At 47.1% G+C, this 26,326-nt stretch overlaps 1 protein-coding gene across 1 annotated transcript in view; it reads right to left on the reverse strand.

Annotated features, from left to right (window-relative positions):
- Nucleotides 1-693: 693 nt before the first annotated feature.
- The window catches only part of DNTT (DNA nucleotidylexotransferase), a 1,050,501-nt gene continuing 1,024,868 nt past the window's right edge, over nt 694-26,326 (reverse strand). Inside the window, exon 11 of the mRNA XM_063962018.1 lies at nt 694-847. Coding sequence (XP_063818088.1) covers nt 761-847 — 87 coding nt within the window. The 3' untranslated portion in view covers nt 694-760. The remainder of the gene's footprint in view (nt 848-26,326) is intronic.

Here is a 26,326-nt window from a genome sequence, read left to right on the forward strand (position 1 = left end):
ATAGTGGGACACCAGAGAGGTAAGTATTAAAAAATGGGTGCAGAGTGTGCGGTATGGCCCCCCTAGACCCAGGGGCCCGTGTGCACAGCACATCATACTTACCTACTCTCCCGGATTCTGCGGGAGACACCCGGTTTTTCGAGTAGTCCCCCGCAGCCCCGGAAGAGTGGGCACACCTCCCGCATTGTGCCCACTTCCTAGTGAAGTGGGCAGAATGTGGAGAAAGACAGAGCAAAATCGCGGACTGGTGGAGGGGGCGGAGCCTAATGACGCAATTATATGCTAATCGCATAATTTAGCTCTGCCCCCTATGCATATATTAACCTACTGTGGGCTTTTCCTGGCGAGTAGGCAGGGCTTAATGATGTAATTATCTCAGCCCCGCCCTTGTCGCCGCCCACCTGTTTCTCCTCTCCGGGCATCTCCCGGAGAGGAGATTTCAGATGTTGGTAAGTATGCAGCACATACTCCACCCTTTATAGATACGCTACTGGAATCAGCCAATAAATGCTACCTGTGCTGCCTTTAAATTGTTTAAATTGTCATTTGCTTACTTGTGAAATCACAAAACCCAGCAGCCAGATGATAATCCTACCAGACTTGAATTTGGACAACACTAATAATATCCACAATAACCTACAATTAGCTGCATTCAACAAAAGTGAAATGAATGAAAATTGGTATAAGAGGTAATAGAATTCATAAAATAATCTTTAGTCAGAAACCAAACATGGACAGTTCCAATAATGCAATCTTGTATTTATGCATTCCTTTCCCATGGTTCCAGATAATTCAGGCCAAGGTGAGTAAAGATGTCTTCTTCAGTTTTGGCTTCAAGAAAAATGTTCTGTAAATCACAAGATAAAATATCAGCTTACCCTTAACATCTAATTTCATTGCATTGCAGATTGCAATGTATTATTTATGCACACTTCAAAAATGAAATTAAGAGTTATTAAAGTGGAGGAACTTTCATACAGAAACACAGTAGCTATAACGTTCCAAATATCAGAAAAACGTTACTAATCACTTGTCTATTGATAATTGCAATTACTATGCTGGTGTCACTGTGATGAGCACTGCTAAGCTATTTGTAAGATTTTATTGAAGCTTGAACAATAACAAGAACATAAACACAAGTCAAATGCAGTTAATAATTCAGTTCCATTCATTCAAACCATTCACTATAATGAGGAGTAGAGATGCTGCTTATTACAAAGTGCCAGCTCTGAAGACGCCATCCTGACTTTAATAAATGGAAAAAGAACAAATTGCGTATCAAAAGCGCACTTCATTTTGCCAGAGATAGGACGTTAGACGTGGTTCTCACAGACGTGACAGCTCAAACTGCGTGTACTTTCCTAGCTAGCCTGACAGAACAGATAAACATAAGGCACATATTTATTAGACAGACAACATTCATTAATTGTGGGGGCAGTAATAATGTACAGTATGTATTTATTAAGGAAGCAATATTATTATTTTTCTGTTTACAAATACAATAATAATTTATTCATTTTTCATTTTTACTTAAGCAGTCTATATGAACTTATTAGAGAGGAACAAATCTATTTGATTTATAACAGGGGAAATAATATTTTTTTTTATGACTAGGGCAACATGTATTACTTCAGGATGGGGAATTATAAATAACACACAACATATGAAATGTGGCATTTTGGTTCTGGAAACTGAATGCAATGTGTAGCAGTTTGCAAATGCATACGGAATAGCTGCTTAGTAGAGGTGGCCCTAAAGGCCCATACACACTGGGCAATTTTAAGCTCAAAGTAGCTCAATTCTCATTTTGAGCTACTTTGAGCTCAGACTCGGGCAGTGTGTATGGCCGGGCGATGAGCGCTGATGCACGCTCCCGCATCATCGCAAGCCACCGCCATCCGTCGGGCTCAGTGCCGTCTTAACAGCAGCGAAGGCCCCTGGGCACAGCAATGCACTGGGGCCCCTACCCATCCTCCAGCGGTAGGGGTGGGGGGTGCTCTCAGCGGCAACTTTGATTTCTTGCTGGCGGTAAGAGGTGTTCTATCTTCTGCCCAGCTTGTCATTTCTGCTAATTACTCCTTTACTGCACAGGTGGTGGGAGATGGGGCGGGAGGGAGAACACTAAACGGTAGAAGTGGGCATTTTACTGAATGAAGGGTCCCTAGTACATTACTTCCAGGGTGGTAGGGGATGTTTAATACGTAGAGTGGGGTGGATAGTAGAGTGGGCTTAATATTCATCATTTTTTGGTGGGAGAGCAGCTTGCTTGACTGCAGATATCTCAGGTTCCTGGAAATAGATTTCTCAGCCTTGAAAGAAATAAAAAAAAAAACTAGAGACTCCCATCTCTCAGAGGAAACTGGGGACTTGGGGATCAGAGTTTAGGAGCCAGAGCAATCCACAGACGAAAATATAAAACTGCATACCAGGCGTGTGGAGCTGGAGCAGGGACAAGCTGCTTGAAGGCTGATATCTCCAGTTCTGGACAAAATAGAGACAAGCTGCCAGTGGCCACTGAAAGGGGAGAGTCCCAGCTTTTGGAATCTACCCTCAGAAAAACTCTAAATCAGACAGAACCCGAGATATCTGGCTGGAAAGAGCAATTAACAGGCTTGGATGGGGACCACTGCTTTGACATTGAATATCTCCAGTTCCCCAGAGCCGATTTTCAAAAATATGGTACCACTGGAAAGAGGAGACCCTCAGCTATCAGCCCTTATACTCCTGGGACCCTTGGGCAAGTTCCCATTGAGCCCATATGAAAAGACGGCCCTGGTCGGGCTGTTTGAACAGTCTCCTACTGTGGAAAGTGCTTCACCCCTGTGAATATCGCTGGGCACAGGGAAAATAGCTCAGGGTGTATGCACTGAGCTATTTTCCTGCCAGCGATGTTCACGATCATCACTGTGCATACACGCTGGGCAAAAATGCAGAGTGTGTATGCACCTTTACCCTATTCCAAATGGCATCCCAACAGGGTAGTGCACTGAAAGATAATGAGCATTTTAAAATGTATATTTTTTTTTTAGTAAATTTAGGCAAAGTGCTTCAAGTTATGGAGAAAAAAAACATGAACCAAAAAACCATGAGTCACATCCATTACATATAGTAGTTTCCACAACTGTGTTACATTGAAATCTTTATAAATTGAATTTTTTTTATATTGAAGAAATAAAAGGAACAAGATAAATGATAATATGAAAAATCTGACCACAATGAATTGGTTGAGCAAATGTACATTAACCCACTGATCCTAAATGCCTATCCACATCTCCATTTCAGCTAGTTTCTCCATTCATCAGAGTTTATTAATGGGGGGTACACACGTACCGATGTGTGCTGAGCGATCTAGCACAGAACACTCAGCACACATCTCTGCCCCCGCTCAGCACTCAGCGCAATGTGTGCTGAGCAAGGGTACGGGGAGGGACGCTCACTTCACCCAGTGCTGATGTGAGCAAACTAATATAGATTGTGCCTTCATGCAGGCCAATCTAGAACTGGTGATAGAGACGCGCAGGGCCGAGCATCACTATCACTATGGGGCATACACACGGAGAGATGTGTGCTTCATTTCTAAGCAATCTGGTCAGATTGGTTAGAATTTAAGCACACATTGCTCCGTGAGTCTTCCTCAATCTTGTAAAGTAAATCCAAATTCACTTACAGTCATAATAACTATATACTAATACATATACCATCACTGGGGCAATGTTTCACAACATTGTATACAGTAGATGCAAATTGTATCCTTAGCTTTTCTTGTGGGCTCTATTTATTACATAGAGAAAATACTTATTTCCAAATCAAATAAAGTATGTGTTTCAGCTGGCGGTAGGGCTACTCTATTGCTTTGCCAACGCTGTAATCCTCCTCTTGTTAGAAATTATGTGTGTGCAGATGCTGATATTGCAGAGTTATATAGACACACACCAGCGGATAACTCAAACTGTGAACAAACTAGAACTTAACCAGTGGTGCTAGTTTATTGGTAGATAGCAGGAACAGCCGTACTCACTGTTACATGTACATAGTGATAGAGCAGTGTTGAGCGGAGTGGGATTTTATACAGCTCACAAGCCAGTGAGTGTAATTTGCAAACGGTTAGTGGTGCATGGATGCTGGAACAGCTTTATAGCAGGTAATAACTAGTTATGTGCACCGGACATTTTTCGGGTTTTGTGTTTTGGTTTTGGATTCGGTTCCGCGGCCGTGTTTTGGATTCAGACGCGTTTTGGCAAAACCTCCCTGAAATTTTTTTGTCGGATTCGGGTGTGTTTTGGATTTAGAATTTAGGGGTCATTTTGATCCCATAGTATTATTAACCTTAATAACCATAATTTACACTCATTTTCAGTCTATTCTGAACACCTCACAATATTATTTTTAGTCTTAAAATTTGCACCGAGGTCGCTGGATGGCTAAGCTAAGCGACCCAAGTGGCCGACACAAACACCTAGCCCATCTAGGAGTGGCACTGCAGTGTCAGGCAGGATGGCACTTCAAAAAAATTGTCCCCAAACCGCACATGATGCAAAGAAAAAAAGAGGCGCACCAAGGTCGCTGTGTGACTAAGCTAAGCGACACAAGTGGCCGACACAAACACCTGGCCCATCTAGGAGTGGCACTGCAGTGTCAGGCAGGATGGCACTTCAAAAAGATTGTCCCCAAACAGCACATGATGCAAAGAAAAAAAGAGGCGCACCAAGGTCGCTGTGTGACTAAGCTAAATGACCCAAGTGGCCGACACAAACACCTGGCCCATCTAGGAGTGGCACTGCAGTGTCAGGCAGGATGGCACTTCAAAAAAATTGTCCCCAAACAGCACATGATGCAAAGAAAAAAAGAGGCGCACCAAGGTCGCTGTGTGACTAAGCTAAGCGACACAAGTGGCCGACACAAACACCTGGCCCATCTAGGAGTGGCACTGCAGTGTCAGGCAGGATGTCATTCCAAAAAAATTGTCCCCAAACAGCACATGATGCAAAGAAAACTGAAAGAAAAAAGAGGTGCAAGATGGAATTGTCCTTGGGCCCTCCCACCCACACTTATGTTGTATAAACAGGACATGCACACTTTAACGAACCCATCATTTCAGCGACAGGGTCTGCCACACGACTGTGACTGAAATGACTGGTTGGTTTGGGCCCCCACCAAAAAAAGAAGCAATCAATCTCTCCTTGCACAAACTGGCTCTACAGAGGCAAGATGTCCACCTCATCATCATCCTCCGATTCCTCACCCCTTTCACTGTGTACATCCCCCTCCTCACAGATTATTAATTCGTCCCCACTGGAATCCACCATCTCAGGTCCCTGTGTACTTTCTGGAGGCAATTGCTGCTGGTGAATGTGTCCATGGATGAATTGATTATAATTCATTTTGATGAACATCATCTTCTCCACATTTTCTGGAAGTAACCTCGTACGCCGATTGCTGACAAGGTGAGCGGCTGCACTAAACACTCTTTCGGAGTACACACTGGAGGGAGGGCAACTTAGGTAGAATAAAGCCAGTTTGTGCAAGGGCCTCCAAATTGCCTCTTTTTCCTGCCAGTATACGTACGGACTGTCTGACGTGCCTACTTGGATGCGGTCACTCATATAATCCTCCACCATTCTTTCAATGGTGAGAGAATCATATGCAGTGACAGTAGACGACACGTCAGTAATCATTGGCAGGTCCTTCAGTCCGGACCAGATGTCAGCACTCGCTCCAGACTGCCCTGCATCACCGCCAGCGGGTGGGCTCGGAATTCTTAGCGTTTTCCTCGCACCCCCAGTTGTGGGAGAATGTGAAGGAGGAGATGTTGACGGGTCACGTTCCGCTTGACTTGACAATTTTCTCACCAGCAGGTCTTTGAACCTCTGCAGACTTGTGTCTGCCGGAAAGAGAGATACAACGTAGGTTTTAAATCTAGGATCGAGCACGGTGGCCAAAATGTAGTGCTTTGATTTCAACAGATTGACCACCCATGAATCCTGGTTAAGCAAATTAAGGGCTCCATCCACAAGTCCCACATGCCTAGCGGAATCGCTCTGTTTTAGCTCCTCCTTCAATGTCTCCAGCTTCTTCTGCAAAAGCCTGATAAGGGGAATGACCTGACTCAGGCTGGCAGTGTCTGAACTGACTTCACGTGTGGCAAGTTCAAAGGGTTGCAGAACCTTGCACAACGTTGAAATCATTCTCCACTGCGCTTGATTCAGGTGCATTCCCCCTCCTTTGCCTATATCGTGGGCAGATGTATAGGCTTGAATGGTCTTTTGCTGCTTCTCCATCCTCTGAAGCATATAGAGGGTTGAATTCCACCTCGTTACCACCTCTTGCTTCAGATGATGGCAGGGCAGGTTCAGGAATGTTTGGTGGTGCTCCAGTCTTCGGCACGCGGTGGCTGAATGCCGAAAGTGGCCCGCAATTCTTCTGTTGTTTTTTAAATAATTCTGCACCACCAAATTCAATGTATGTGCAAAACATGGGACGTGCTGGAATTTGCCCAGATGTAATGCACGCACAATATTGGTGGCGTTGTCCGATGTCACAAATCCCCAGGAGAGTCCAATTGGGGTAAGCCATTCTGTGATGACGTTCCTCAGTTTCCGTAAGAGGTTGTCAGCTGTGTGACTCTTCTGGAAAGCGGTGATACAAAGCGTAGCCTGCCTAGGAACGAGTTGGCGTTTGCGAGATGCTGCTACTGGTGCCGCCGCTGCTGTTCTTGCTGCGGGAGGCAATACATCTACCCAGTGGGCTGTCACAGTCATATAGTCCTGAGTCTGCCCTGCTCCACTTGTCCACATGTCCGTGGTTAAGTGGACATTGGGTACAACTGCATTTTATAGGACACTGGTGACTCTTTTTCTGAGGTCTGTGTACATTTTCGGTATCGCCTGCTGTGAAGATACGGGGTTCTTCTAATCACTCAGACACAGAGCCGATGAAACCAAAGTGATGGTTTATTTCTCACTGCACACAGGAATAGATAATTCACAGGAAACAGACGTAAATATAGCCCAAAACAGTATACAGGTAGCAGTCCAGATCGTAAGTCCCAGTAGAGGATTTAGGTCCACAGCAATTCCACACAGAAGTTCCAGATAAACAGGTCCACACAGCAGAACTATCACTGAGTCCACACAGCAGTAATAGCAGATTAGTCCATGCAGTAGTAAGTACATATAAGTCCACACAGCACTGTTGATGCGTTCCACAAGGTTCCCTGGCAGAGAATCACCCCTTAGCCAGAGTCCTGCGACTAACATCCGGAGCTGACCTGCGCAACCTCTTTTAAAACCTTCCAAATGCCCATCATGCAGCGCTCACCTGGGGAGGAGACGCAGGTTCCTGATTGGTGGTATCCCACCTCAGGTATTTCCCTACTCCCTCCCACAGCTGGCCTTCTCCTGCTGACCACATGCTGGGTCAGGCTCCGTGATGTCTGTCAGAGACCAGGATGGAACAGAGGACAGTAAACAGAAGGGACAATGACAGGGAAATTGGATTAAGTCCTGATTGTCCCCTGTGGAGGATAAGCTTCAAAGAGACATTACCTGGTCCTCAAATGTATTTCCTGTGTGACCATATAAGGATCCCAGGATGGACTCAATAGGCATAGCAATGATAACCTGTAATAACCTCCTACCAGACTGGCATCCTCCTACAATAACATAACATGGCAGCACTAGGTGCCAGGTCACAGCACACCTGTATTTACCTGGGTAAGATTATAGTACAGAATATATAGGCTAATGGATGAACACACACATGGGGTAATAGTGACACAAGCCAGAGAGACATGGGAACAGAAGGAATAAAAAGTACATTAAACGCTATAAAGATTGAAACACCACAAATACAGTATTAGCCCCTGCCTATATCTTTACATTTCCTTCCTCTACTTTTTGTTCCTCGTTCCGAAGTGTTGAGGAAACATTACCACCCAGGAGCAGTGAGTGCAGGGGAGAGAACATCATGCATGTCTGTACCACCTGAGTCCCACAGGGTGATGTCACACCAGACCCATGTGGTAAGAGGCAGTAGTGTTAGACAACCAGCAAGGACAATATTACAATATGACACATTCATTTTCACCAGCAGGGGATTTAGCAATTCAGATGTTGGGTATCCCCACTCCGCAACATTGCAAACTTTTACACCCGGCCCACCTATTGGGTGTACTAGTACCTGTGCCTCTGGCACAACGGGGCAGGGAATACCTTCCACCTCCCCCCCTTGCACAAGGAACAGCTGCCTAAAGGCAGGCCAATGTTGGGGTTCTGCCCCCAGCACTTCCGCAACTCTGTCCAGTCATTCCTTCCTCAAACCCCAACTAGGGGGCTGGCAAATTTCCGTACAGCACGTGGTCTCAATACCCAGTGCTGAGGATGGACCCTTCATCAGAAACAATTCAGCTGGTGGCTGCAGGGGAGTCAACAGCACAGGCTGGTCCTGTGCCACTGCTCCCCCCTCAAAAGCCAGTATCTCACCTGGATCACAAGTGCTGAGGGCCATGCTACCGGAAGAGTTTAGTGCAGCCATTTGGATCTAGTGGAATTATGAGTAGCAGTTCACAGTTTTTGAGTACTCCACCAGATTCCCAGTTAGGGGTTCCTGGTAGCAATTGTCTTTGGGCCCAGAACACCTGTGTACAAGGCTGCCTGTCGACCACCTTTTAAAACCTGAGCCCCAGTTCTTTCTGCAGACACTGTGGTAGGTATTATGTAGTCCCCCGCAAGTTGAACCGATTTCCTGCTGGGCTGTGTGCAGCCTCCAGCATTCACTTGTTGCACTGTGTTATATTCTCGCAGCCTCCAGCACCGGTCAATTCCCCGAACCTCTGTGGGAAGTCCTGGTCTCTTTCTCCAGCAGCTACTCTGAGCCCTACTGCCTGAGTGACCTCCCCACTGCTTTTCCATGGTTACCTGGGGTCCTACCTGCCTCTGCCTCCATCTCCCCCAGTTCCCTTCTGCTCTGGAGTTAACCATTTTCCTGGTCTGCATCCACTTATGTATCGGCTTCTTGCGGGAATCCTGCAGCTCCCTATCCCCTACCGGGGCTACAGACAGTACCAGTGCGCAGTCCTCCCAGTCCTGCTGTCTATGCTGCCTACCTTCTTCTTGTGTCTGACTGTTGCTGATGTATCCCTGTCCTAACTTATTCTGGCAGTCTGCACAGTTGGCTATGTAGCGGTCTACATCCCTTGCTAATCCTAACCACATGAAATGCTGCCTGAGCAGGGCTAGTGTTCTCCCTTTTCCCCGGTGATCGGTACCACCTGACCCATGGGCTTGAGCTAGGAACCGACCCCGATATTCAGGTGGGACTACCAGCCTGTACCTATTTGTGCTGGACACTGTATACAGTAATCCATCCACCCACGCACAATCCTCTACCACTCCTCTCTCAACTGACATATCTGCTAAACGCTGCATACCTTCTAGTTCTGGATCTAGCAACTGAGCTTCCTGAAGTCTAAACTTTTCTTCCCCGACCAGGACTAACCCACCCTCAGGATGGTTTTGGCTACTCACCCTCAGAGGCCCTTAGATAGATAAAATAGGCTGCTGGTACCTGGTTGTCGCTGGTGTGCAGGGGTGGAAGTCCTTCCTCTGCCTGTTGCTCTCCCTTCCACTGGCTACAACATTGCAAGTGGCACATACCCTCCTCGCCTCTGGCACATTAGGTTGGTAGTGTTTGTTTTCCCGGGGGTGGCTCCTGCCAACAACCCCCATGGGTGATGAATGGTCGGATTGACCTTTCTTTCTGGGACACTCCCGACGGAGATGCCCCCCTTGTCCACATCGGTGGCACCGCTTCCAGATTTGTCTGAAGTGTGGTATATCTGATCCTCGATGGCTGGGTCTCCTTGGCCCCTGATTCAGCACACTTTCTGGCTTTCTCTGCGGTGGTGGCTTCCACTTGGACACCCAATCTTGAAGGCTGGGTAAAATCTCAAGCATCCTTGCTTTTACTGGCTCTAGCCCTTTCTTTTGGATCCACCGACCAAGGACTTCCTGCAGTTCTTGACAAAGCGGGTCAGAGTCATAGCTTACACTGTGCCCTGCTGACTGGCCTGCGGTGTGGGTGTTCCGTACAGTCATTGCAATCTCAGGAAGCCCTATTGGCTGCTCCTGGAACAGTATAGCAAGGTCTGAGGGTTCCTGTAATGTCTGCTGCTCAGGCAGTGAAGTGGTATAGTAACTCACCCCAGTTTCCTTGGACCATTCTCCTACCACATCTGGGAAGTTCTCCTGACTTTCCTTAATAAAGTCCACCTCAGATGGTTTTGCAAATAGCATGCCCCCATCACTCAGCACCAATATACGGGGTTGCTCCTGGTCCACACCCAACTTCCTTGCTTCCTGGATCTCTGCTACATATGTCCCGACTTGGGCAACTTCCATACTCCTTGCAAGACTTGCCTTCTTAGCGGATAGTTAATTTTCACTCCAATGCTGCTTTCTGGGCTCATTGGTTGGTGTCTGAATGATCCCACCGCTGCCGCCAAATGTGAAGATACGGGGTTCTTCTAATCACTCAGACACAGAGCCGATGAAACCAAAGTGATGGTTTATTTCTCACTGCACACAGGAATAGATAATTCACAGGAAACAGACGTAAATATAGCCCAAAACAGTATACAGGTAGCAGTCCAGATCGTAAGTCCCAGTAGAGGATTTAGGTCCAAAGCAATTCCACACAGAAGTTCCAGATAAACAGGTCCACACAGCAGAACTATCACTGAGTCCACACAGCAGTGATAGCAGATTAGTCCATGCAGTAGTAAGTACATATAAGTCCACACAGCACTGTTGATGCGTTCCACAAGGTTCCCTGGCAGAGAATCACCCCTTAGCCAGAGTCCTGCGACTAACATCCGGTGCTGACCTTCGCAACCTCTTTTAAAACCTTCCAAATGCCCATCATGCAGCGCTCACCTGGGGAGGAGACGCAGGTTCCTGAATGGTGGTATCCCACCTCAGGTATTTCCCTACTCCCTCCCACAGCTGGCCTTCTCCTGCTGACCACATGCTGGGTCAGGCTCCGTGATGTCTGTCAGAGACCAGGATGGAACAGAGGACAGTAAACAGAAGGGACAATGACAGGGAAATTGGATTAAGTCCTGATTGTCCCCTGTGGAGGATAAGCTTCAAAGAGACATTACCTGGTCCTCAAATGTATTTCCTGTGTGACCATATAAGGATCACAGGATGGACTCAATAGGCATAGCAATGATAACCTGTAATAACCTCCTACCAGACTGGCATCCTCCTACAATAACATAACATGGCAGCACTAGGTGCCAGGTCACAGCACACCTGTATTTACCTGGGTAAGATTATAGTACAGAATATATAGGCTAATGGATGAACTCACACATGGGGTAATAGTGACACAAGCCAGAGAGACATGGGAACAGAAGGAATAAAAAGTACATTAAACGCTATAAAGATTGAAACACCACAAATACAGTATTAGCCGCGGCCTATATCTTTACACCTGCCTAGAGAAATGGAACCTAGAAGGTATTTGGTACCGGGGACACAGTACCTCAATCAAGTCTCTAGTTGACTCTGAATTAACGGTGGATACCGGAACCACGTTTCTCACCGCCCAGGCTGCCAAGGCCTCAGTTATCCGCTTTGCAGCAGGATGACTGCTGTGATATTTCATCTTCCTCGCAAAGGACTGTTGGACAGTCAATTGCTTACTGGAAGTAGTACAAGTGGTCTTCCAACTTCCCCTCTGGGATGACGATCGACTCCCAGCAGCAACAACAGCAGCGCCAGCAGCAGTAGGCGTTACACTCAAGAATGCATCGGAGGAATCCCAGGCAGGAGAGGACTCGTCATACTTGCCAGTGACATGGCCTGCAGGACTATTGGATTTCCTGTGTAAGGAGGAAATTGACACTGAGGGAGTTGGTGGTGTGGTTTGCAGGAGCTTGGTTACAAGAGGAAGGGATTTAGTTGTCAGTGGACTGCTTCCGCTGTCACCCAAAGTTTTTGAACTTGTCACTGACTTCTGATGAATGCGGTCCAGGTGACGTATAAGGGAGGATGTTCCTAGGTGGTTAACGTCTCACCCCTACTTATTACAGCTTGACAAAGGCAACACACGGCTTGACACCTGTTGTCCGCATTTGTGTTGAAATAATTCCACACCGAAGAGCTGATTTTTTTTGCATTTTGACCAGGCATGTCAATGGCCATATTCGTCCCACGGACAACAGGTGTCTCGCCGGGTGCCTGACTTAAACAAACCACCTCACCATCAGAATCCTCCTTGTCAATTTCCTCCCCAGCACCAGCAACACCCATATCCTCATCCTGGTGTACTTCAACAGTGACATCTTCAATTTGACTATCAGGAACTGGACTGCGGGTACTCCTTCCAGCACTTGCAGGGGGCGTGCAAATGGTGGAAGGCGCAAGCTCTTCCCGTCCAGTGTTGGGAAGGTCAGGCATCGCAACCGACACAATTGGACTCTCCTTGGGGATTTGTGATTTAGAAGAACACACAGTTCTTTGCTGTGCTTTTGCCAGCTTAAGTCTTTTCATTTTTCTAGCGAGAGGATGAGTGCTTCCATCCTCATGTGAAGCTGAACCACTAGCCATGAACATAGGCCAGGGCCTCGGCCGTTCCTTGCCACTCTGTGTCGTAAATGGCATATTGGCAAGTTTACGCTTCTCCTCAGACGCTTTCAATTTAGATTTTTGGGTCATTTTACTGAGCTTTTGTTTTTTGGATTTTACATGCTCTCTACTATGACATTGGGCATCGGCCTTGGCAGACGACGTTGATGGCATTTCATCGTCTCGGCCATGACTAGTGGCAGCAGCTTCAGCACGAGGTGGAAGTGGATCTTGATCTTTCCCTATTTTAACCTCCAAATTTTTGTTCTCCATTTTTTAATGTGTGGAATTATATGCCAGTATCAATAGCAATGGCCTACTACTATATATACTAGAGATGTGCACTTGAAATTTTTCGGGTTTTGTGTTTTGGTTTTGGGTTCGGTTCCGCGGCCGTGTTTTGGGTTGGACCGCGTTTTGGCAAAACCTCACCGAATTTTTTTTGTCGGATTCGGGTGTGTTTTGGATTCGGGTGTTTTTTTCAAAAAACACTAAAAAACAGCTTAAATCATAGAATTTGGGGGTCATTTTGATCCCAAAGTATTATTAACCTCAAAAACCATAATTTTCACTCATTTTCAGTCTATTCTGAATACCTCACACCTCACAATATTATTTTTAGTCCTAAAATTTGCACCGAGGTCGCTGGATGACTAAGCTAAGCGACCCTAGTGGCCGACACAAACACCTGGCCCATCTAGGAGTGGCACTGCAGTGTCACGCAGGATGGCCCTTCCAAAAAACACTCCCCAAACAGCACATGACGCAAAGAAAAAAAGAGGCGCAATGAGGTAGCTGTGTGAGTAAGATAAGCGACCCTAGTGGCCGACACAAACACCTGGCCCATCTAGGAGTGGCACTGCAGTGTCACGCAGGATGGCCCTTCCAAAAAACACTCCCCAAACAGCACATGACGCAAAGAAAAAAAGAGGCGCAATGAGGTAGCTGTGTGAGTAAGATAAGCGACCCTAGTGGCCGACACAAACACCTGGCCCATCTAGGAGTGGCACTGCAGTGTCACGCAGGATGGCCCTTCCAAAAATCACTCCCCAAACAGCACATGACGCAAAGAAAAAAAGAGGCGCAATGAGGTAGCTGTGTGAGTAAGATAAGCGACCCTAGTGGCCGACACAAACACCTGGCCCATCTAGGAGTGGCACTGCAGTGTCACGCAGGATGGCCCTTCCAAAAAACACTCCCCAAACAGCACATGACGCAAAGAAAAAAAGAGGCGCAATGAGGTAGCTGTGTGAGTAAGCTAAGCGACCCTAGTGGCCGACACAAACACCTGGCCCATCTAGGAGTGTCACTGCAGTGTCACGCAGGATGGCCCTTCCAAAAAACACTCCCCAAACAGCACATGACGCAAAGAAAAAAAGAGGCGCAATGAGGTAGCTGTGTGAGTAAGATAAGCGACCCTAGTGGCCGACACAAACACCTGGCCCATCTAGGAGTGGCACTGCAGTGTCACGCAGGATGGCCCTTCCAAAAAACACTCCCCAAACAGCACATGACGCAAAGAAAAAAAGAGGCGCAAAGAGGTAGCTGTGTGAGTAAGATAAGCGACCCTAGTGGCCGACACAAACACCTGGCCCATCTAGGAGTGGCACTGCAGTGTCACGCAGGATGGCCCTTCCAAAAAACACTCCCCAAACAGCACATGACGCAAAGAAGAAAAAAAGAGGCGCAATGAGGTAGCTGTGTGAGTAAGCTAAGCGACCCTAGTGGCCGACACAAACACCTGGCCCATCTAGGAGTGGCACTGCAGTGTCACGCAGGATGGCCCTTCCAAAAAACACTCCCCAAACAGCACATGACGCAAAGAAAAAAAGAGGCGCAATGAGGTAGCTGTGTGAGTAAGCTAAGCGACCCTAGTGGCCGACACAAACACCTGGCCCATCTAGGAGTGTCACTGCAGTGTCACGCAGGATGGCCCTTCCAAAAAACACTCCCCAAACAGCACATGACGCAAAGAAAAAAAGAGGCGCAATGAGGTAGCTGTGTGAGTAAGATAAGCGACCCTAGTGGCCGACACAAACACCTGGCCCATCTAGGAGTGGCACTGCAGTGTCACGCAGGATGGCCCTTCCAAAAAACACTCCCCAAACAGCACATGACGCAAAGAAAAAAAGAGGCGCAATGAGGTAGCTGTGTGAGTAAGATAAGCGACCCTAGTGGCCGACACAAACACCTGGCCCATCTAGGAGTGGCACTGCAGTGTCACGCAGGATGGCCCTTCCAAAAAACACTCCCCAAACAGCACATGACGCAAAGAAGAAAAAAAGAGGCGCAATGAGGTAGCTGTGTGAGTAAGCTAAGCGACCCTAGTGGCCGACACAAACACCTGGCCCATCTAGGAGTGGCACTGCAGTGTCACGCAGGATGGCCCTTCCAAAAAACACTCCCCAAACAGCACATGACGCAAAGAAAAAAAGAGGCGCAATGAGGTAGCTGTGTGAGTAAGATAAGCGACCCTAGTGGCCGACACAAACACCTGGCCCATCTAGGAGTGGCACTGCAGTGTCACGCAGGATGGCCCTTCCAAAAAACACTCCCCAAACAGCACATGACGCAAAGAAGAAAAAAGAGGCGCAATGAGGTAGCTGTGTGAGTAAGCTAAGCGACCCTAGTGGCCGACACAAACACCTGGCCCATCTAGGAGTGGCACTGCAGTGTCACGCAGGATGGCCCTTCCAAAAAACACTCCCCAAACAGCACATGACGCAAAGAAAAAAAGAGGCGCAATGAGGTAGCTGTGTGAGTAAGATAAGCGACCCTAGTGGCCGACACAAACACCTGGCCCATCTAGGAGTGGCACTGCAGTGTCACGCAGGATGGCCCTTCCAAAAAACACTCCCCAAACAGCACATGACGCAAAGAAGAAAAAAAGAGGCGCAATGAGGTAGCTGTGTGAGTAAGCTAAGCGACCCTAGTGGCCGACACAAACACCTGGCCCATCTAGGAGTGGCACTGCAGTGTCACGCAGGATGGCCCTTCCAAAAAACACTCCCCAAACAGCACATGACGCAAAAGAAAAAAAGAGGCGCAATGAGGTAGCTGTGTGAGTAAGATAAGCGACCCTAGTGGCCGACACAAACACCTGGCCCATCTAGGAGTGGCACTGCAGTGTCACGCAGGATGGCCCTTCCAAAAAACACTCCCCAAACAGCACATGACGCAAATAAAAATGAAAGAAAAAAGAGGTGCAAGATGGAATTGTCCTTGGGCCCTCCCACCCACCCTTATGTTGTATAAACAGGACATGCACACTTTAACCAACCCATCATTTCAGTGACAGGGTCTGCCACACGACTGTGACTGAAATGACGGGTTGGTTTGGACCCCCACCGAAAAAGAAGCAATTAATCTCTCCTTGCACAAACTGGCTCTACAGAGGCAAGATGTCCACCTCATCATCATCCTCCGATATATCACCGTGTACATCCCGCTCCTCACAGATTATCAATTCGTCCCCACTGGAATCCACCATCTCAGCTCCCTGTGTACTTTGTGGAGGCAATTGCTGCTGGTCAATGTCTCCACGGAGGTATTGATTATAATTCATTTTAATGAACATCATCTTCTCCACATTTTCTGGAAGTAACCTCGTACGCCGATTGCTGACAAGGTGAGCGGCGGCACTAAACACTCTTTCGGAGTACACACTTGTGGGAGGGCAACTTAGGTAGAATAAAGCCAGTTTGTGCAAGGGCCTCCAAATTGCCTCTTTTTCCTGCCAGTATAAGTACGGACTGTCTGACGTGCCTACTTGGATGCGGTCACTCATATAATCCTCCACCATTCTTTCAATGGGGAGAGAATCATATGCAGTGACAGTAGACGACATGTCCGTAATCGTTGTCAGGTCCTTCAGTCCGGACCAGATGTCAGCATCAGCAGTCGCTCCAGACTGCCCTGCATCACCGCCAGCGGGTGGGCTCGGAATTCTGAGCCTTTTCCTCGCACCCCCAGTTGCGGGAGAATGTGAAGGAGGAGATGTTGACAGGTCGCGTTCCGCTTGACTTGACAATTTTGTCACCAGCAGGTCTTTGAACCCCAGCAGACTTGTGTCTTCCGGAAAGAGAGATCCAAGGTAGGTTTTAAATCTAGGATCGAGCACGGTGGCCAAAATGTAGTTCTCTGATTTCAACAGATTGACCACCCGTGAATCCTTGTTAAGCGAATTAAGGGCTCCATCCACAAGTCCCACATGCCTAGCGGAATCGCTCCCTTTTAGCTCCTCCTTCAATGCCTCCAGCTTCTTCTGCAAAAGCCTGATGAGGGGAATGACCTGACTCAGGCTGGCAGTGTCTGAACTGACTTCACGTGTGGCAAGTTCAAAAGGTTGCAGAACCTTGCACAACGTTGAAATCATTCTCCACTGCGCTTGAGACAGGTACATTCCACCTCCTATATCGTGCTCAATTGTATAGGCTTGAATGGCCTTTTGCTGCTCCTCCAACCTCTGAAGCATATATAGGGTTGAATTCCACCTCGTTACCACTTCTTGCTTCAGATGATGGCAGGGCAGGTTCAGGCGTTTTTGGTGGTGCTCCAGTCTTCTGTACGTGGTGCCTGTAAGCCGAAAGTGTCCCGCAATTCTTCTGGCCACCGACAGCATGTCTTGCACGCCCCTGTCGTTTTTTAAAAAATTCTGCACCACCAAATTCAAGGTATGTGCAAAACATGGGACGTGCTGGAATTTGCCCATATTTAATGCACACACAATATTGCTGGCGTTGTCCGATGCCACAAATCCACAGGAGAGTCCAATTGGGGTAAGCCATTCCGCGATGATCTTCCTCAGTTGCCGTAAGAGGTTTTCAGCTGTGTGCGTATTCTGGAAACCGGTGATACAAAGCGTAGCCTGCCTAGGAAAGAGTTGGCGTTTGCGAGATGCTGCTACTGGTGCAGCCGCTGCTGTTCTTGCGGTGGGAGTCCATACATCTACCCAGTGGGCTGTCACAGTCATATAGTCCTGACCCTGCCCTGCTCCACTTGTCCATATGTCCGTGGTTAGGTGGACATTGGGTACAACTGCATTTTTTAGGACACTGGTGAGTCTTTTTCTGACGTCCGTGTACATTCTCGGTATCGCCTGCCTAGAGAAGTGGAACCTAGATGGTATTTGGTAAAGGGGGCACACTACCTCAAGAAATTGTCTAGTTCCCTGTGAACTAACGGCGGATACCGGACGCACGTCTAACACCAACATAGTTGTCAAGGCCTCAGTTATCCGCTTTGCAACAGGATGACTGCTGTGATATTTCATCTTCCTCGCAAAGGACTGTTGGACAGTCAATTGCTTGGTGGAAGTAGTAAAAGTGGGCTTACGACTTCCCCTCTGGGATGACCATCGACTCCCAGCAGCAACAACAGCAGCGCCAGCAGCAGTAGGCGTTACACGCAAGGATGCATCGGAGGAATCCCAGGCAGGAGAGGACTCGTCAGAATTGCCAGTGACATGGCCTGCAGGACTATTGGCATTCCTGGGGAAGGAGGAAATTGACACTGAGGGAGTTGGTGGGGTGGTTTGCGTGAGCTTGGTTACAAGAGGAAGGGATTTACTGGTCAGTGGACTGCTTCCGCTGTCGCCCAAAGTTTTTGAACTTGTCACTGACTTATTATGAATGCGCTGCAGGTGACGTATAAGGGAGGATGTTCCGAGGTGGTTAACATCCTTACCCCTACTTATTACAGCTTGACAAAGGCAACACACGGCTTGACAAATGTTGTCCGCATTTCTGGTGAAATACTTCCACACCGAAGAGCTGATTTTTTTGGTATTTTCACCAGGCATGTCAACGGCCCTATTCCTCCCACGGACAACAGGTGTCTACCCGGGTGCCTGACTTAAACAAACCACCTCACCATCAGAATCCTCCTTGTCAATTTCCTCCCCAGCGCCAGCAACACCCATATCCTCCTCATCCTGGTGTACTTCAACACTGACATCTTCAATCTGACTATCAGGAACTGGACTGTGGGTGCTCCTTCCAGCACTTGCAGGGGGCGTGCAAATGGTGGAAGGCGCATGCTCTTCACGTCCAGTGTTGGGAAGGTCAGGCATCGCAACCGACACAATTGGACTCTCCTTGTGGATTTGGGATTTCGAAGAACGCACAGTTCTTTGCGGTGCTTTTGCCAGCTTGAGTCTTTTAATTTTTTTAGCGAGAGGCTTAGTGCTTCCATCCTCATGTGAAGCTGAACCACTAGCCATGAACATAGGCCAGGGCCTCAGCCGTTCCTTGCCACTCAGTGTGGTAAATGGCATATTGGCAAGTTTACGCTTCTCCTCCGACAATTTTATTTTAGATTTTGGAGTCCTTTTTTTACTGATATTTGGTGTTTTGGATTTTACATGCTCTGTACTATGACATTGGGCATCGGCCTTGGCAGACGACGTTGCTGGCATTTCATCGTCTCGGCAATGACTAGTGGCAGCAGCTTCAGCACGAGGTGGAAGTGGATCTTGATCTTTCCCTAATTTTGGAACCTCAACAATTTTGTTCTCCATATTTTAATAGGCACAACTAAAAGGCACCTCAGGTAAACAATGGAGATGGATGGATACTAGTATACTTATGGATGGACCAGCGACTGCCGACACAGAGGTAGCTACAGCCGTGGACTACCGTACTGTGTCTGCTGCTAATATAGACTGGATGATAATGAGATGAAATTAATATATATATATATAATTTCACTAGTACTGCAGCCGGACAGGTATATATATTTATTATGTAATGACTGATGACGGACCTGCTGGACACTGTCAGCTCAGCAGCACCGCAGACTGCTACAGTAAGCTACTATAGTAGTATGTATCAAGAAGAAAGAAAAAAAAAAAAACCACGGGTAGGTGGTATACAATTATGGATGGACCAGCGACTGCCGACACAGAGGTAGCTACAGCCGTGGACTACCGTACTGTGTCTGCTGCTAATATAGACTGGATGATAATGAGATGAAATTAATATATATATATATAATATCACTAGTACTGCAGCCGGACAGGTATATATATTTATTATGTAATGACTGATGACGGACCTGCTGGACACTGTCAGCTCAGCAGCACCGCATACTGCTACAGTAAGCTACTATAGTAGTATGTATCAAGAAGAAAGGAAAAAAAAAAACATGGGTAGGTGGTATACAATTATGGATGGACCAGCGACTGCCGACACAGAGGTAGCTACAGCCGTGGACTACCGTACTGTGTCTGCTGCTAATATAGACTGGATGATAATGAGATGAAATTAATATATATATATATAAAATCACTAGTACTGCAGCCGGACAGGTATATATATTTATTATGTAATGACTGATGACGGACCTGCTGGACACTGTCAGCTCAGCAGCACCGCAGACTGCTACAGTAAGCTACTATAGTAGTATGTATCAAGAAGAAAGAAAAAAAAAAAAACACGGGTAGGTGGTATACAATTATATATATATTATATACAATTATATATATATATATATATATATTAAACTGGTGGTGATTAATTAAACTGGTGGTCAGGTCACTGGTCACACTATCAGCAACTTGCAAGTAGTACTCCTAAGCAGACAATCACAATATATATACTGGTGGTCAGTGTGGTCACAATGGCAGTGTGGCACTCTGGCAGCAAAAGTGTGCACTGTACGTTAAAATATGTACTCCTGCTCTCAGACTCTAACTGCTCCCCACTGTCTCCCCCACAAGTCAGATATACAGTCACACTATCACTTCAGCAAGTAGTAGTACTCCTCCTAATGCTCCCCAAAATTACTAAAGTAAATACTGTGTCTCTCTCTACTCTAGTCTCACTCTCTTCTCTATAAACGGAGAGGACGCCAGCCACGTCCTCTCCCTATCAATCTCAATGCACGTGTGAAAATGGCGGCGACGCGCGGCTCCTTATATAGAATCCGAGTCTCGCGATAGAATCTGAGCCTCGCGAGAATCCGACAGCGGGATGATGACGTTCGGGCGCGCTCGGGTTAACCGAGCAAGGCGGGAAGATCCGAGTCGCTCGGACCCGTGTAAAAAAACATGAAGTTCGGGCGGGTTCGGATTCCGAGGAACCGAACCCGCTCATCTCTAATATATACTGCGCAAAACTGAAATGCACCACAGGTATGGATGGATAGTTTACTTGACGACACAGAGGTAGGTACAGCAGTGGCCTACTGTACCGTGATGCTATATATTATATACTGGTGGTCAGCAAACTGTGCAAAACTGAAATGCACCACAGGTATGGATGGATAGTATACTTGACAACACAGAGGTAGGTACAGCAGTGGCCTACTGTACCGTAATGCTATATATTATATACTGGTGGTCAGCAAACTGTGCAAAACTTAAATGCACCACAGGTTTGGATGGATAGTATACTTGACGACACAGAGGTAGGTACAGCAGTGGCCTACTGTACCGTAATGCTATATATTATATACTGGTGGTCAGCAAACTGTGCAAAACTGAAATGCACCACAGGTATGGATGGATAGTATACTTGACGACACAGAGGTAGGTACAGCAGTGGCCTACTGTACCGTAATGCTATATATTATATACTGGTGGTCAGCAAACTGTGCAAAACTGAAAAGCACCACAGGTATGGATGGATAGTATACTTGACAACACAGAGGTAGGTACAGCAGTGGCCTACTGTACCGTAATGCTATATATTATATACTGGTGGTCAGCAAACTGTGCAAAACTGAAATGCACCACAGGTTTGGATGGATAGTATACTTGACGACACAGAGGTAGGTACAGCAGTGGCCTACTGTACCGTAATGCTATATATTATATACTCGTGGTCAGCAAACTGTGCAAAACTGAAATGCACCACAGGTATGGATGGATAGTATACTTGACGACATAGAGGTAGGTACAGCAGTGGCCTACTGTACCGTAATGCTATATATTATATACTGGTGGTCAGCAAACTGTGCAAAACTGAAATGCACCACAGGTATGGATGGATAGTATACTTGACGACACAGAGGTAGGTACAGCAGTGGCCTACTGTACCGTAATGCTATATATTATATACTGGTGGTCAGCAAACTGTGCAAAACTGAAATGCACCACAGGTATGGATGGATAGTATACTTGACGACACAGAGGTAGGTACAGCTGTGGCCTACTGTACCGTAATGCTATATATTATATACTGGTGGTCAGCAAACTGTGCAAAACTGAAATGCACCACAGGTATGGGTGGATAGTATACTTGACAACACAGAGGTAGGTACAGCAGTGGCCTACTGTACCGTAATGCTATATATTATATACTGGTGGTCAGCAAACTGTGCAAAACTGAAATGCACCACAGGTATGGATGGATAGTATACTTGACGACACAGAGGTAGGTACAGCAGTGGCCTACTGTACCGTAATGCTATATATTATATACTGGTGGTCAGCAAACTGTGCAAAACTGAAATGCACCACAGGTATGGATGGATAGTATACTTGACGACACAGAGGTAGATAGTACAGCAGTGGCCTACTGTACCGTAATGCTATATATTATATACTGGTGGTCAGCAAACTGTGCAAAACTGAAATGCACCACAAGTATGGATGGATAGTATACTTGACGACACAGAGGTAGGTACAGCAGTGGCCTACTGTACCGTAATGCTATATATTATATACTGGTGGTCAGCAAACTGTGCAAAACTGAAATGCACCACAGGTATGGATGGATAGTATACTTGACGACACAGAGGTAGGTACAGCAGTGGCCTACTGTACCGTAATGCTATATATTATATACTGGTGGTCAGCAAACTGTGCATAACTGAAATGCACCACAGGTATGGATGGATAGTATACTTGACAACACAGAGGTAGGTACAGCAGTGGCCTACTGTACCGTAATGCTATATATTATATACTGGTGGTCAGCAAACTGTGCAAAACTGAAATGCACCACAGGTATGGATGGATAGTATACTTGACGACACAGAGGTAGGTACAGCAGTGGCCTACTGTACCGTAATGCTATATATTATATACTGGTGGTCAGCAAACTGTGTAAAACTGAAATGCACCACAGGTATGGATGGATAGTATACTTGACGACACAGAGATAGGTACAGCAGTGGCCTTCTGTACCGTACTCCTATATATTATATACTGGTGGTCAGCAAAATTATGCACTGTACTCCTACTATATATACTACAATGCAGCACAGATATGGAGTGTTTTTCAGGCAGACAACGTATACTGGTGGTCACTGTCAGCAAAACTCTGCACTATACTCCTCCTATATAATACTGCTGCTCCCCAGTCCCCACAATTAAGCAGTGTGAGCACAGATATATGCAGCACACTGAGCACAGATATGGAGTGTTTTTCAGGCAGACAACGTATACTGGTGGTCACTGTCAGCAAAACTCTGCACTGTACTCCTCCTATATAATACTGCTGCTCCCCAGTCCCCACAATTAAGCAGTGTGAGCACAGATATATGCAGCACACTGAGCACAGATAACGGATAAGGAGCGTTTTTTTCAGGCAGAGAACGGATAAAACTGGTGGTCACTGATCAGCAAAACTCTGCACTGTACTCATCCTATATTAATAATACAAAGCAAGCACAAATATTTGCATCTACAATGAATAAAAACGGAGAGGACGCCAGCCACATCCTCTCCCTAACATTTCCAATGCACGAGTGAAAATGGCGGCGACGCGCGGCTGCTTATATAGAATCCGAATCTCGCGAGAATCCGACAGCGGGATGATGACGTTCGGGCGCGCTCGGGTTAACCGAGCCATACGGGAGAATCCGAGTATGCCTCGGACCCGTGTAAAATGGGTGAAGTTCGGGGGGGTTCGGTTTCCGAGGGACCGAACCCGCTCATCACTAGTAATAACTAGTGATGAGCGGATTCGGTTTTACTCGGTTCTCAAAACGGCATCTAATTGGCTCACGGATGTCACGTGTTTTGGATAACCAATAAGATGCCATTTTGAGAACCGAGTAAAACCGAATCCGCTCATCACTAGTAATAACTAGAGATGTGCGCCAACCCCAGTGTTTTGGTTTTGGTTCTGGTCATCGGATTAGTTTTGTCAAAACTGCCCTCATGCCTTTTTGGGCTTCTTTCCAGGCATCACAAATAAACAACACAAACAACATCTTAATTATCATCAATATTCTCATTAGTGTCATATAGTACACATATATCTCCATCATCCTGTTCCACTGCCACACTAGATTCTCAGTTTCTACTATGTCATCATCACCATCTGTACTTGTACTGCCCATCCCCACATTTGCAGATGGGGCAGAAATGGTGGAAGGAGTATAGTCTGAGAAATGTCAGACTCACGCATAGCTAACATGGACACTTCCAGACTCTCCACAGGGATTTGCAAACACGGCAGTTTGCTCTTTAGCCTTCTCTTTCTCTTACGTCCTAGAGGATGCTGGGGACTACAAAAGGACTATGGGGTATAGGCAGGATCCACAGGAGCTTGGGCACACTTAAAAGACTTTGACTGGGTGTGAACTGGCTCCTCCCTCTATGCCCCTCCCCCAGACCTCAGTTAGACTTTGTGCCCAGGAGTGACTGGACACACACTAGGGGAGCTCTACTGAGTTTCTCTAGAAAGACTTTTGTTAGGTTTTTTATTTTCAGGGAGACCTGCTGGCTACAGGCTCCCTGCATCGAGGGACTGAGGGGAGAGAAGTCAGGCCTACTTCTTCTTAGTTAAAGGCTCTGCTTCTTAGGCTAGTGGACACCATTAGCTCCAGAGGGTTCGATCACTTGGTTCGCCTAGCTGCTTGTTCCCGGAGCCGCGCCGTCACCCCCCTCACAGAAGCCAGAAGACAGAAGCCGGGTGAGTATTAGAAGAACCAAAGACTTCAGACGGCAGAAGACTTCAGTAACGGAGGTACAGCGTAGCGGTAGCGCTGCGCTCCATGCTCCCACACACTTCACCAACGGCACTCACATGGTGCAGGGCGCTGGGGGGGAGCGCCATGAGCAGCAGTTACTGGGGTCATATCCACTGGCTAAAGGCATACTCGGTACCCGGGCACCGTATATAATAACCCCGCCAGTATAAAATTTTCAAATTTGAGCGGGACTGAAGCGCGCCGGGAAGGGGCGGGGCTTAGCCGCACAGCTCACCAGCACCATTTTCTTCCCTTCACAGCCGCTGCAGAGACGCTGGCCCGGGTCCTCCATGCTCCTCACAAGTAAAAGGGAGCAAAATGGGGGGGACACACAGATAATTTGGTGCTTTTTCTTATTGTTACAGCGCTACTGTTATATATTATACTGGTGTAGTATATAGGCGCTGGGGTGTGAGCTGGCATACTACCTCTGTGTTTCTCTCTCCAGGCTTCCCTGTAGGCTGTCCCCTTTATTTGGCCAGTGTGCGCGTGGGGGTGTCGGTACTACGTGTCGGATGTCTCAGGCTGAGTGTTCTTCCCCAGAGGAAGTTACTGGGGGCGCAGAAAAGGAGCTGGAGATGGCTCTGTCGGCACAGCCGACTGCTAATTGGGTTGCTATGTTAAGTACACTTAATGCTAATATGACTTCATTGTCTAAGAGGCTTGATAAATCTGATTCTCAGACTCAAACATGGAGAAAATCCATGGAAGATGCTCTGGCTCAGGTGCAGACCCCCTCAGGGTCACAAAAGCGTTCATTTACCCAGATGGTAGATACAGATGCCGACACGGACTTGGATTCCGATGTCGATTTTAATGAGGCTACTTTACACCCAAGGGTAGTTAAGAGTATTCAGTACATGATTGTGGCTATTAAAGATGTTTTAAATATCTCTGACGAACCTACTGTTCAGGAAACAAGGATTTGCCTCTTTAAAGGGAAAAAACCTGAGGTGAAGTTTTCCCCCTCTCATGAAATGAATGCTCTTTGTGAAAAGGCTTGGGAGTCGCCGGACAAGAGGTGGCAGATTCCCAAGATTATTTTTATGGCGTATCCTTTCCCCTCTGATGACAGGGAAAAATGGGAGTCGTCTCCAAATGTCGACAAGGCTCTATCCCGTTTGTCCAAGAAGGTGGCGCTTCCGTCCCCTGACACGGCTGCTCTCAAGGATCCGGCAGATCGCAAGCTGGAGACATCTTTGAAGGCCATTTTCGTTAATACTGGTGTATTGCTCAGACCTGCTGTGGCGTCGGTATGGGTGAGTAGTGCTATTGCTAAATGGGCTGATAATTTAGCTTCTGACATGGATACCCTTGATAAAGATAATTTTCTTTTGACTCTTGGTTATATCAAGGACGCTGCAGATTACCTAAAGGATGCGGCGAGAGATGTGGGCCTCTTGGGATCAAGAGCCAATGCCATGGCGGTCTAAGCCAGGAGGGCGCTGTGGATCCATCAATGGAATGCTGATGCCGACTCCAAGAAAAATATGGAAACTCTCCCCTACAAAGGTAGTGTCTTGTTTGGTGACGGCCTGGCTGACCTGGTGTCTACCGCTACTGCTGGTAAGTCATCTTTTCTTCCTTATGTTCCCACTTAACAGAAAAAGGCGCCCCATCAACAGATGCAGTCCTTTCGGCCTAATAAATACAAATGAGGTAGGGGCTCGTCCTTCCTCGCTTCAAAGGGTAGAGGAAGGGGAAAGAAGTCGCCTGCAGGATCAGGCACCCAGGACCAAAAGTCCTCCCCCGCCTCTACCAAGTCCACCGCATGA

This window comes from Pseudophryne corroboree, chromosome 3, assembly GCF_028390025.1.
Source record: "Pseudophryne corroboree isolate aPseCor3 chromosome 3, aPseCor3.hap2, whole genome shotgun sequence".
NCBI classification, from domain to species: Eukaryota; Metazoa; Chordata; class Amphibia; order Anura; family Myobatrachidae; genus Pseudophryne; species Pseudophryne corroboree.